A 12,814-nucleotide genomic window follows, 5' to 3' on the forward strand; every position below is an offset into this window, starting at 1 on the left:
AGGGATACCTTCAGTTTGTTCACGTTGAATGCGAAGATGTAACCTCTCTCTGCCTCGAACACGTCGGTGATGGGGCCGGTTTCCCGTACATCGCAGGAACTGTTTTCTCCGTTCAAAAGGTGTTCCAGGCATGTGTTGTTCTGTGGTGTATCAACGTAGAAGTTCTCGTCGCACAAGAATGTATTATCCAGTTTGGGGCATTTACGGGTCATATGAAATTTCTTATTATTAATATTATAAGCTAGGTAATTTGGGGTTATTACAAAATATGTGTTATTTATTGGTAATGGAACTAGTCTGGCGAGGGTATGAAAAGGTTGTTTAAAAATTGGGACTTTGATATTAAAAATAATCTTTTGTTCGTAATTTAGTGTATTCATTTGTAGGAAATTGTATATACTTTGTTCATTTTTGACTGTGATATTTTGTTTTTCCAGTATTGTTTTTATTTTATCCATTTCTTGTTCATTTAGGATGAACTTGGGAATTATATTTATTTTCGCCAATAGCATACTTTCTGTTATGTCGTTTAGGTGGTTAATGAATAATTCTATGTTATAATTAATCCTATTTAAATATTGTATTTCTTCCAGAAGGGTATCTTGTAAGTTTAAGTGTTTGTATATTTTGTTTTGTGAGGTATCAAAGAATTTACTTATCAAAATTTGTTCATTATTTATATGGTCCGTGATATTTTCGAACCGGATAAGTATTTCGTTGTTAAACATTACTTGTTTTTGGAGATTGTCGTTACTGACTTCGGAATTTTTCTTTATATTGTCAAGTTCTTCATGTATTTCTTTATTGTCGTTGGCATCCATGTTGCCGGTAACCACCTTTACTAGACTCCCCAATCCGTTAATCAAACCCCGTTTGTTTCTATATGAAGGTGTAAGGGCTTTGAGCTTTACTTGGGCTTGGGTTAATTTGGTTTTTAAAATTGTGACGGAGTCCGTCAACGTGGAATCGGGGTTAAATTTATTAATGGTCAGATGGAATTGTTCCATACATCTGCTGTAGTCTTGTAGGTTGATTACATGACTAATTATTTTGTACCTCTCAATTAGTAAGGCTTTCCCTAGTTCTATCTTGGCTATAGGGGCGTTATCATTTAAATAATGGACATGGATAGCCTGAGTTGGCACAAGGGTGAACCTGAAATGGTAAGTTAAGAGGTAGTGGGGTCAGTTATTATCAGTGTTGGGTACGTTGTTGCTTTTGTCTTTTTTCAAAACTGTTTTTCGAATTTTTGATTTGTGTAGTTTTTGATTCCTAGCAGTTATCAATGTATGACCTTTGTCGTGTTTGACTTTGTGAATCGAAAACCTGGGTGTAATCTTATTACGTCTGTTTTCCTTCCTAAGGACTAAAGTGTCTGGTTGTAGGTCTACGGGGTCTGTTCGGGTTTCATTTAATTTTAGGGTTCTCCTAACTACGTCATTTGAAAGTTTGTCCGTGATGAGGGGGTACAACTTCTCGCGAAATTCATTTAATTTCGTTAAGTAGTCGTGTTCGTTATTGAACTGGATTGTTTGGTTGAATATATGAGTACGTCCGTTAAATAGTTCAAAGGGGGTATGTTTAGTTGCAGAATGAATAGCGTTATTATATGTGATTAGGGTTTCGGACATTATCTCGTCATGCTCGCTACTGAGTTTCTGTTGTTTCCTGACGTCAAGTATTATTCTGTAAATCTCAGTTAGTGTCGAGTGAAGCCGTTCAACGGGAGAGTTACTAGAGGATTGTTGAAAGGACGTAACGTGTAGGTCAATGTTAAATTGAGTGCAGAACTTATTGAACATATCGCTAGCGAATTCTGCTCCCTGATCATAGATCAGCTTTTTGGGAATACCAAATTGGGAAATGAAATGTTTTAAGGCTTTAACTACGTTAATGCAATTCCTATTAGTTATAGGGTAGGCAGCCGCAAATTTAGAAAATTTATCGATAATAGTAAGGTTATAATTTTTGTTAATAGTATAAATGTCTATATGTAAGATGTCCAACGGTTTTGAAGGTAGTTCGGATATTTGGTAAGTGATCTTTTGAGGTTGTCTGTCGTATTTTAATTTTAAACATGTTTCACATTTTCGAATTAACTGAGTTATTCTCTCCTTCATATGTGGGAAGAACTGTTGTCGTTTTATGTGTAAATATGTTTCATCGATCCCTCGATGGTTACTATTATAGTGATAGTCGGTTATAATTTTTTCGATCTCCGTACTATCAGTAATTTCGGGGAGGAAGATCAAACATCTAATGAGTTTAAATTGACTGTGGGCTGAGAAGTAGGTTTGGTAGGCTTGTTCCACCATTTGAAAAATGTGGTCGGGGGCAAATACCGCGCATGTCTTGTTTGGTTTTAACGACTGCCTAAGAATGCAAACTACGTCGTCATACTGAAAATTGGGTTTACAGAATTCCCTCCTAAGTTTGTGTTTAAACGGGGTCAGTGTGGCGTTATTTGTATCTGGGGTTATTTTGAACAGGAGCTGAATATTAAAATCATTAAGGGGTTTCTCTGAGATGGGGCAAACATTTTGAGGAATTGATAGGGCTTCGTTATGGTTGACAGAGGCCTCTGGTCTACTGAGAGCATCAGCAATTACATTTTGAGAGCCTTTCTTGTAGACGACTTCGAAATCGTACTCCTGAAGCTGGAGTCTCCACCTAACTATTTTAGAATTTGGTTGTTTGAAATTCATTAACCAAGTTAGTGGTTTGTGATCGGTGATTATAGTGAATCTCCTGCCAAAGAGGTAGGGTCTGAAGTATTGGACCGCCCATATAATGGCCAGCATTTCCTTCTCAATTGTGGAATAATTTGTTTCCGCAGCCGACAAGGTTCTACTAGCAAAACATACGGGCCTATCACTATGCACCGGACCTTGGGATAGGACAGCTCCTATTGCGAAATTACTTGCGTCCGTGGTTAGTGTGAAAGGTTTTGTAAAGTCCGGGTATTGGAGGATTGGGTCGTTAGACAGTAAGGTTTTGCAATATTCAAAGGCCTTTTTGAATTCATCATCTATTATGATCGATTTATTGTTTCCCCTTAATTTTTGTGTCATGGGTTGGGTAAGTCTCGCAAAATCTCTGATAAATTTTCTGTAATATCCCAACAAGCCTAGGAAAGACTTAATTGACTTTTTACTGTGGGGACATGGAAAGTTTTTTATAGCTTCGATCTTATTGGGATTTGGCCTAACACCTTCTTGTGAAACGATGTGGCCAAGGAATTCTGTCTCCCGCCTGAGGAAGTAGGATTTTGTGAGTTGGACTTTAAAGTTGGCAGATCTGAGTCTTCCAAAAATAGTTTTCAAGTGTATGAAGTGTTCTTGTAAGGAGGTTGAGAAAATTATTATATCATCTAGGTAAACTAGGCAGATAGTTCCGATAAGGTCTCCAAAAATATTGTCCATCACCCTTTGGAATGTGGCTGGGGCATTTTTGAGGCCAAACGGCATTCTAATGAACTCGTAGTGGCCCCCCTCTACTGTAAATGCAGTTTTGGGTGTGTCGTCGGGATTCATTTCTATCTGATGGAATCCACTTGCCAGATCAAGTGTGGAGAAATATTTGGCTTTGCCCAATCTGTCTAAGATATCCGCGATGTTAGGTATTGGATATCTATCGGATATAGTCTTCTCGTTGAGTTTTCTATAATCGATAACTAGACGCCATTTTTGCTCTCCCGTAGGAGTGATTTTCTTTGGGACGACCCAGACGGGGGCGCTCCACGGGGAATAACTGGATTTGATAATGTCCTGATTTAACATTGCCTCTATTTGTTTTTTGACCTCCTCTTTATGAATGTAAGGATATCTATAAGATTTTGTATGAATGGGGGTGTCGTCCGTGGTTTTAATCGTGTGTGTAATCTTGTTGGTGAAGGTCAATGATTTGTCTTCATTGTAGAAGATATCTAGATAACTTTTGCAAAGTGAAAGTAGGCTTTGTTTCTCTTCAGAGGAGAGGTGATCGACGCCAAGGGCTTGTAACGACGCTGCGGAGTTTTGGGGCTGTGGGGTGTCTGAAGTGATACTGAAAAGTTCAACATTGTTGGCCGTGGAGTATGGCATGCCTTTTATCGGGCTCTCGAGGTACAATAACTGATCCCTCTCGCTATAGTTTGTGATAACGAAATTAGCAATATTGTTTTGGGCATTATAAATCCCGTCTGATATTATTAAGTCATCATTGATTGTAATTGAATCGATGTAGAAGTCGCCCTGTTTGGTTTCCACTGGTAGTGGCAAAATAGTTTTCGTATGTCCAGAGATATTAAATACGTTTGAAGTTGAGTTACTGTGGGTCCATAAGGGTATAATGGTACTTGGGGTTTTTAGATTTAGGTTAAGTAAATCTATTTCTGTTTTTAGGTAAGATAATAAGTCCATTCCTATCAATCCGTCAAAATAAGAGTGGAACTTGAAAGGTAGAAGGGTCATTTTGCCCGTGATTTGGAATTCCGGTGGAAATGGTATAGAGACGTTTTGATATATTTTAAAACTGTTCAGGGCTGTTTTGAGTGTTATGGGCGTATCTAAGGTCACACAGTTCCTAGGGTCGACATATTTTGGGTCGATGAAGGAGTGTGTAGAGCCTGTGTCAATTAAAAACTTCAGGGGGTTTGTCTGGGATAGTTTGATTTTTATAAAAGGAAGCGAGGGGTTGTGCGTGGCTGGGCTTATGTACCCTGTTGGTTTCCCGAGGCCGTTTGCTGAAAATTCGAATCAGGTTGAGGGTTCTCCTCTATATTATTCAAACTATGTGAAGGTGCTCGAAAGGGGTTTGATGTATTGGCCCGGTTGTCCTTGGTGCCGGATTGGGGTGTGCGATTGTGTGAATTAAATGGTCTATTTTGGCCAGAGTTAGAGTTAGAGTTAGAGTTAGAGTAGGGTCCCCTACGGTCATTTCGGTCGTTACGTCCGCTGCGGTAATTGCTGTCGTAGCTATTTCGGTAGGTTTTATTGTCTGATCCATTGGGTCCCTGCTCTGGTCTGTTGGTTCGCTTGTTTTGTGCCCTATATAAGGTCTGCTCTATTTGGCATTGCTCGTACGCCTGTTCAAGTGTAGAAGGGGACTTTATCCTGACGAAAGTCTTGAGAGGTTCCTTCAAACCAGTCATAAAAGCATTGAGACAAACCTCGTTGTAGACAACCTTTTTTGCATCTACAACAGTGTTGTTGTGTTCGCTGTTTTTGAGTATGGAGAAGAGTTGGCTTCTCACCTTTGATATACCAAAGAACAGTTGGCCCAAGGTCAGGTTGTCCGAAAATGTGTTAAGCTCGCTTAACAAGTTGGCCTCGCTTTTCTTGCTCGAGTAGAGGCGGATGAGATTGCTTTTAATCTCATCCCAAACCAAGGGGGTATTTGCCAGTTCCAAGGCTTCGTCGGCCCTATCAATGATTTTGTTCCTGATGGTCCTCAGAGTAAGCAGGCCATACGGTGTTTGGTCAGCTCCCCTGATGAGCATCAGGATTTCTTCTACGCTAGTGATAAACCTGTCCAATAGACGAGGTGTACCATCAAAGGTTGGCAAATGCTCAACAAATGCCATGATATCTTTAGGCTTGAACGTAGTTGAAATTAAGGAGCTAATACCACTGACAGTGGGCGCCAGAGGGGATGGAGTGGGGCGGGCAGAATCGTTTCCCGAGTCCATATTGGGGGTTTGGGAAGATATTGATTTGGGTTCTTCCGAAATCGGGAGAAGGGAGTCAGGACGTCTAACGGGATGTGGGGGCCTATTAGTGTTTGGTGGAACTCCAACAACTGAACGTGTAGTTTTCCTAAGGTTGTAAACGAACTTTTTTGACATTAAATTTGAGGTTACTTAGTATATTATGTATGATTGAAAAATAATGAACAAATTTCTTGTTTACTAGAGTGTATGGGTGTCTGTCTTTGGCTTTATATTTTCCCTTTTATATTCTGCAATGTGATTGGTATTAGTATTTGTTTGATATACAAAATTACACAATGAAAGGAAACAAAATATATCTGTATATGTCGACTTCTTTAGTACATTTGTTTTGGTTATTTTGAATGTGCAATACATGAGCGTAGCAACCCATTGTAGAAGAGTGAAAGGCAAGAACACTTGACGATACTCAAGCGTTTTCCCCTTACCTCGGCTACCCAGACATGGGTGCGCCACTACACATGCAGTGTCGTTGTCGTTGTGGTACGCAGAATGAGCCTCGCTTGGTTTGAAATGATTTTTGCTTATGTTTTGATTTTTCGCCGACGTATGGCAGTGTGCGTTTTGAGTGTACAATGTATTAGAGAGGCTTTGGTGCTTTGTTTGTTTACCACGGTGGCATGGTGATCAGCGTTTGATTCCATGCCAACGAGGCGGTACAGTACGTGGATGTATTGGATTGTAGTTGATATTGTATGCTCACATATATAAGTGTATATAGAGGCTTTGGCGATGCGTTGGCCAGCGTATGTAAGTGCCGATGACGTGATGATCAGCGATAGATTCCACGTCAGCGCGGCAGTACGGTACACTTGCACTCTTTTTTTTTTATAAAAACTTATGACGTTTGGCAGAGTATGGACATACCGATGGCGTGGTGATCAGCGATAGATTCCACGTCAGCGCAGCAGTACGGTACACTTGCACTTTTTTTATAAAAATTATGACGTTTGGCAGAGTATGGACATACCGATGGCGTGATGATCAGCGATAGATTCCACGTCAGCGCGGCAGTACGGTACACTTGCACTTTTTTATAAAAATTATGACGTTCGGCAGAGTATGGACATACCGATGGCGTGATGATCAGCGATAGATTCCACGTCAGTGCGGCAGTACGGTACACTTGCACTTTTTTAAAAAAATTATGACGTTCGGCAGAGTATGGACATACCGATGGCGTGATGATCAGCGATAGATTCCACGTCAGCGCGGCAGTACGGTACACTTGCACTTTTTTTTTGTATATTTATTTATTTTACATTTTTCCTCTCTCTTTTTTTTTCCTGTGTTTGAATATATGTTTGAGTTTCATTTGGTACTTCACAACTTCAATTTTGTTTTATAAAAATTTGTTCCTAGTCACTTTCAGTCGACATCTTGCATATAGTTTGTTTCGTTTCTTACATGTTTACTTACAGGTAGGTAATTATTAATAGGTAGGACATCCTACCGGCTGCGCCAGTTAAGTCCGTGATCGAGGGTGGAGCCTTTTGTGAAGATATGATGTGTAAATGTATGAAGGTTTTTAAGTTTCAGCAGATAGTTGTAGTGTGAAGATTTCCAATAAAGAATACGACTGACTTTCTTGAAGTTCAAAATCAGTATGAAGTTTATTGTCAGAGAGTGGCTACTCGAGTCCTCCGTTTTCGTCTTATACATAAGTACATAGGTTCTTAATTGTAAGCATAATGAACATGCCGACTCGGCATGTGGCTGGCTAGCTGGGGACAATGTTGCAGTGCGACTTTTGTGTAATGTCAGCATTCGGCCGGAATGTCAGCATTCGGCCGGATGCGGTGTTCCAGTTGCCGTCTTCCCGGTTGAGTGTCCGATGATTTGTTTAGAGGCGTGGGGGTTTAGGGGGTGGGGTGGTAACTCGCGCGGAAGCTGCTCGTGTGCAGACGTCTCGCCCAGCTGCCAAAAATCTAGTGCGGATCGGAAAAAGTAGACACAGCCTGCGGGAACCTGTGCTTTTACCTGTGAAAATTAATCGCATTCTCAATTAGCAAATCGCCGGAATCCAGTGACTGGTGCTTCGGGAGCCACAATGCTGGCAGCCAAGTTCAAAGGGCAGCCAAGACGATGACAAGTGGCCTTTGTACACTCAAAGTCGCGAAAATATATGCACGGCCAGCACGCAGGATACATACAGACGGAGCGAAGGCAAATCTGCTTTTAGGTCACACAAAAGGCTCTCGCAGCAGCAGGACGAGCATCAATAGGAGCGAGGACCAAGGAGTTCCAAGAACGAGCCAACAAGTAAGCCACCAAATGCCGTCGTCCTAGAATCATCTTGTTGTTGTTCCTCGACTTGAAAAACGTTCAAGAAAGGATGTGTGGGAATTGGGGGGTTAGCAACCTGATAGCCACTTCGTTTCGAATTACGCACTAAGTGAAAAGCAAGCGAGGAAATGGTTTCAGTGGAAGTTGAAAGTTACAAAGGATCTGAATTCTCTAGATATAGTGTTGCATACTTGCAGACACCTTTAAAAATTATCTCAGTTTTCTGTGCATAAACAAACGTATTCTCAATTCTAAATTCTCAAAACATGAAATATACATGAAATGCAAAATCGTAACACACTTGACTTGGCATGCATATTTCATTTTTTAAAAAGCGTTTTGTATCCTTGCATTCTCAGTTTTTTAGAGCGGTTTGCTTCAAGTTCAAAATTCTTAAAAATGTGTGTTGTGGGTTATAGTAAACATTCGCTTTTATTATTAATGATATAAAGCATTGTATGTCACAACTCGAGTGTCCAGTGATGAGTGTGCATCATGTTCATATGTCTAAATTTAAGATGATTCGCGGGCCAAGCGTGTCAAGTGCGACACTCGTGGAAAACCAAGGGAACAGAGGGCATTGTGGACCTTGTTATCGGGCTTTTCTGCGTTTTGTTTGCCTTTAATTGCGGCTTAGTCGACGCTGGGCCCTTGAAGGAGCGTCGTCCATTCTCCTGGCCATTCCTTGAGCCCCGTCACGCGGTTGTCAGCCGCTTCAGCTATTCTCATCGCTGGCATTGTGCCCTGGCTTTTAATTGTTCGGCACTCGCAGGCTGCACCGGTGGTCCTCCACCTCTGGATGCCACCTACCCTGGATGCCACCTCACCAGGATACCGCCTCCCCTTCTGCAAACAGCCGTTAGCACCGCACACAGAATGCATTGTGACCTTGCACGGGCAACAGGTGGGGCGATGGAAGTGGGAGTGCGAGTGCCATCTCCACTTTTCCTGTGTGGTTATGCATGAAGAATTCATAGGAGATTTAATAACTTGTGACTTGATTGTTCGATAATCGAGGAACATATATGTCTGAGAATCCCAAAAATCCTCCTTTCCAGCACCCAAATTGATGACAGCCGATTCGAGCCAAGGGAATTGATCAGCAGTCGCGATGCCCTCTCGTCGCGGTGGTGGTGGCACCACCAAGAGAAAGCACTCGCTGGGTAACCTGCGACGGGCTCATCCCGCCTCCGGAGCCACATGGAACGTCCAGGTGGTGCGGGGCAAGATGTCCTCGAAGTGCCTGTGGCACGCCTGTCGAGCCCTGATCCTGGGTCTCACTCTGATGCTCCTCGGCGCCGGCATGGCCACTTTGGGCTACTACGCGGATCACCTTTCGATGGGTTCCGAATTGCGTGGGAATGTCACGGTGCGGGTGAAGAACGACCTCAAGGGCTTCCATCTGAACAACTTCGCGTATGTGGGCCCCATTGTCATGGGTTTCGGAGGCTTCATTGTGGTGGCCTCCTGCGTGATGACCTTCGAGGCACGGGACTCCGCCGCTAAGGTCGTTCCAGCACGGTTGAGAGCTGGAGGAGGCGGCAGCAGCAAGAATCCCTCGCGGAGCAACCAAGGAAGCTCCGCGTCACAGCGTCGCGGGATGGGTAAGTTCTTAAAGTTCACACCATTAAATTTGGGTGAAAGAATAAAGTATTCATAAATATAATTTGATGGATGATCTGTAGGTGCCCAGTACCAGTCGAGTCGTTGGGATCAGCACTTCGGTGTGTTCCGCTCCTCGCCGGGCGATCCTCACCAGCAGCCGCAGACCGCCTGCATCTCCACCACACATCCGCATCAGCATTCGCATCCGCAGCAGCCATTCGATCGCGAGGCACTCACCGCCGAACTGGTCCAGTTCTCCAGGTCACTCAGGTACAGTTGTGGGCTATTTCGGGGAGATCACCTCATTGGGAACAGGACCCAAATTATATGTATATATCAAAATTCACTTATACGATTGGCTGTTTCTCGCTCTTACCGCCCGCTTTTCGCTTTCCGAAATCTGAAATCTGAAATCCGCATCCGCATCCCGCTTCCGCCAACCATCAGTGCATCCAATCGCTTTTGTCCCCAGTGGCGCCGCCTTTCGGGGGCTGGTTCCGCTCCGGATTTGTCCGGATCCCATGCTCATGCTAATACCACCAACTCCACCAATGCCACAAACCACCAAAACCCAACCACCACAGTCACCACTAATTACTACAATTTGCTCTCACTGAATCGATTGTCGCCGTTGGATTGGGAACTGTATTGCTCGCACCGCCGTCACCGTCGTCACCATCACCGCCACTCGCACCACCACCACCACCACCACCACAAATCCTCAAGCAGCAGTGTGCGGCGGGTGCGCCCAGTGCGACCGGGCTTGGGAGCGGGATCGCAACCCTCCGGTGGAGGCGGAGGAGGAGGTGGAGGAGGAGCTGGCTCCTCTTCGTCGGCCCGGATCATCAGCAATTCCTCCAGCCTGATCCAGAGGGCCACCAGGGAGTGCTCCCTGCTCCAGCCACCAGCTGCTAGTCGTGTCTACTGGCAGGCCTCCTCCTTTGACGGCGGCAGTAATCATCCGCCCGGATTGGGCATGAGTTCCGGCGCAGAGAAGCGCAGTGAGCGGAACAAGCGGTCGGACACCGCCAAGCGGCACGTTCTCTCCCGGCAACGACCCATCGAGCAGGAGGAGGCACGGGATCACAGTCGCAGTCCGCTGGGACACAGGCGGTGAGTTCAAGGTGTCCAATAGCTCCTCTAGCTGGCTAATAACATATACCATTGCTTACAGGAACTCTACAATGTCGGACTCCTCGTATAGCGGCCGCTGGACGGCTCGCTGTGCCTCCATGGCCAGTCGAACATCCAGTATCGAGTCTCGGCGTGTTCAAGTAGATCTTCATAGTCCCGAAGTGATGCCCAAATCCATTCTCCGTTCGCCCAAGCGCTACAGCTCGGGTCCATCGGCCACGCCTTCCGTGGAGAAGGAGTTTCGGTATGTCCATGTTGTACCCCTCCAAATCAAGTTCCCAAATAGATTTTAACTCGGTTTTCCTTGCAGGAGTCAGTTATCTGTATGCTCGGAGCCACCGCCACCGGTGCGCCAGCTGTCGGGCCAATCCAGCATGGAGCCAGCCGTTCCCGAGGAGAGTCTGGATCAGTCGGAGGAGCAGGAGGAGACGACACAGCCCAAGGCGTCCTACGAGGAGATCACCGAACTGCAGCACCACACGAGCAGCTTGCCGCCGAAAAAGGCTCGTCCGGGATTCCTGCCCCTCGCGCGCAGCGAGCAGGAGGAGGATCCGAGGCCAGTGGCCAATCCGCTATACAGGAGCAATAGTTCCCGCCAGTTCTACAGGCCCAAGAAAGGTGTTCCAAACGAGCGGGATGATTCCGTTTTCTACATACGGTCCATGGAAAGGGGATTGGCTGAAAACGGTGGGTGTGGCAGTGCGGATGAGCAGAGGTACGATTCACTGAGGGTCATCAACGAGAGGAGGACCACTTTGCTGAAAGCCGACTCCCAGGGCTCCTTGGGATCTGCGGAGCGAAAGTTGAGCAGCTTCTCCCTCAAAATGCCGGAGATCACGGAGCGGGAGAACTCGATTGAGATCGAAATAGATGCGGATGAGTTGCATCCAAGTACCCCGCCTTCTCCACCCCCGCCTCCGACACAGCCGGGCAATTCCCACACAACTGAATCAATCCAGGATCAGGATCCCTAGGATCGAATGGATACACCCACTTCTTAGCGTTTAACCAGCAGCCATCGACAATTACTTTAGCAACTCGATTGATGTTTGTATATGTATTTTTGTGCGTGTGCGTGTCGTTTATTTTTATAACCCCTAGATCGTATCTAGATAAGTGTTAAACGAGTATATATATATATATATATATATATATACCAGCAATTATCTCTGTGTTGCCTCGGGCCTAAGCAATCAACTAACGAACTAACTTCAACGACGTCTATTAACTTGATAAACTGATGTTATTAAAAATATAACTTCAGTTGCGATCGAAATAATTATAGCATGAAACGTAGAAGGATTGGTGTGCATTTTTTTTAGATTTCCTCCAATAGTCTCAGATTTATTTTCAGACATATTTTCCAACTGATTAAGGTTGTTTTTAGTTCATATTTCAAAGAGCTGAAAAATCAAACGATCTTTTTGAATCAAAATAAAGCCTATTCTTGGAAGCGCAGTTGGTTGGAAAACACATAGAGATATTATTTTGATCGCAGCTGTCGTCACTAGTCTTCCTATTGTTAGAATATGAGATATATCACGTTATTACGATCCCATATCTGGGGCCGAAATGTCCCGTTGGGTGTACCGTTGTTATCAATACTATTTATCGGTTAATGTTAATGCTAATCTCTACGAGGATGTGTACTCACAACGATCTAAATACGAGGGCGTGGCCAAATAAATGCCAGACTTGTGCATACCCTGTAAAAAGTACAATCAGCTTATAGTAAAGACTGATTAGGCAAATTGATTTACAAAATTGGTCAATGGCGAATGGAAAACTAGTCAATGAAAAGCAATCGGAACACGGATTAAGTTCGATGCACATATATAATTAGTTGTACGCTCTCAGTGTTAATCCCCACATTACAGCATTATATGTACCTATACGATTATATATCTGAGTGTTTATTTGTAATCCATGCAATTACAATGTTTCTCGTTCCATAATAGATGTTGAAAATCCCACAGCAATCCGAAAATTCAAAATGCCCGAGTTGGTTTAAATGGAAGGCCGAACACGAATCTCTGTTGATGTGCAGCGAATTTTTGTATAATTGTTCATTGCATGTTTAAT

General features: G+C 43.9%; 1 protein-coding gene across 4 annotated transcripts, besides 1 other annotated feature; it reads left to right on the forward strand.

The window, feature by feature from the left end:
• Window positions 1-7,588: part of a mobile genetic element that runs on past the window's edge.
• On the forward strand, window positions 6,506-12,811 carry CG12502 (uncharacterized protein). Of its 4 annotated transcripts, none has more exons than NM_138223.2 (7): window positions 6,506-6,513; window positions 7,717-7,969; window positions 9,052-9,597; window positions 9,679-9,868; window positions 10,046-10,711; window positions 10,773-10,976; window positions 11,043-12,005. In NM_138223.2, exons 3-7 carry the CDS (start codon window positions 9,105-9,107, stop codon window positions 11,704-11,706), a joined length of 2,217 nt encoding a protein of 738 aa, NP_612067.2. In that variant the 5' UTR covers window positions 6,506-6,513; window positions 7,717-7,969; window positions 9,052-9,104; the 3' UTR covers window positions 11,707-12,005. The 4 variants fall into 4 exon arrangements, with proteins under 4 accessions (NP_612067.2, NP_001401023.1, NP_001286893.1 ...); NM_001414060.1 differs by having other exon boundaries at window positions 10,328-10,711; NM_001299964.1 differs by lacking the exon at window positions 6,506-6,513 and having other exon boundaries at window positions 7,610-7,969; window positions 11,043-12,811.
• Window positions 12,812-12,814: the final 3 nt, after the last annotated feature.

Source organism: Drosophila melanogaster, chromosome 3L (genome assembly GCF_000001215.4).
Source record: "Drosophila melanogaster chromosome 3L".
Lineage (NCBI taxonomy): Eukaryota > Metazoa > Arthropoda > Insecta > Diptera > Drosophilidae > Drosophila > Drosophila melanogaster.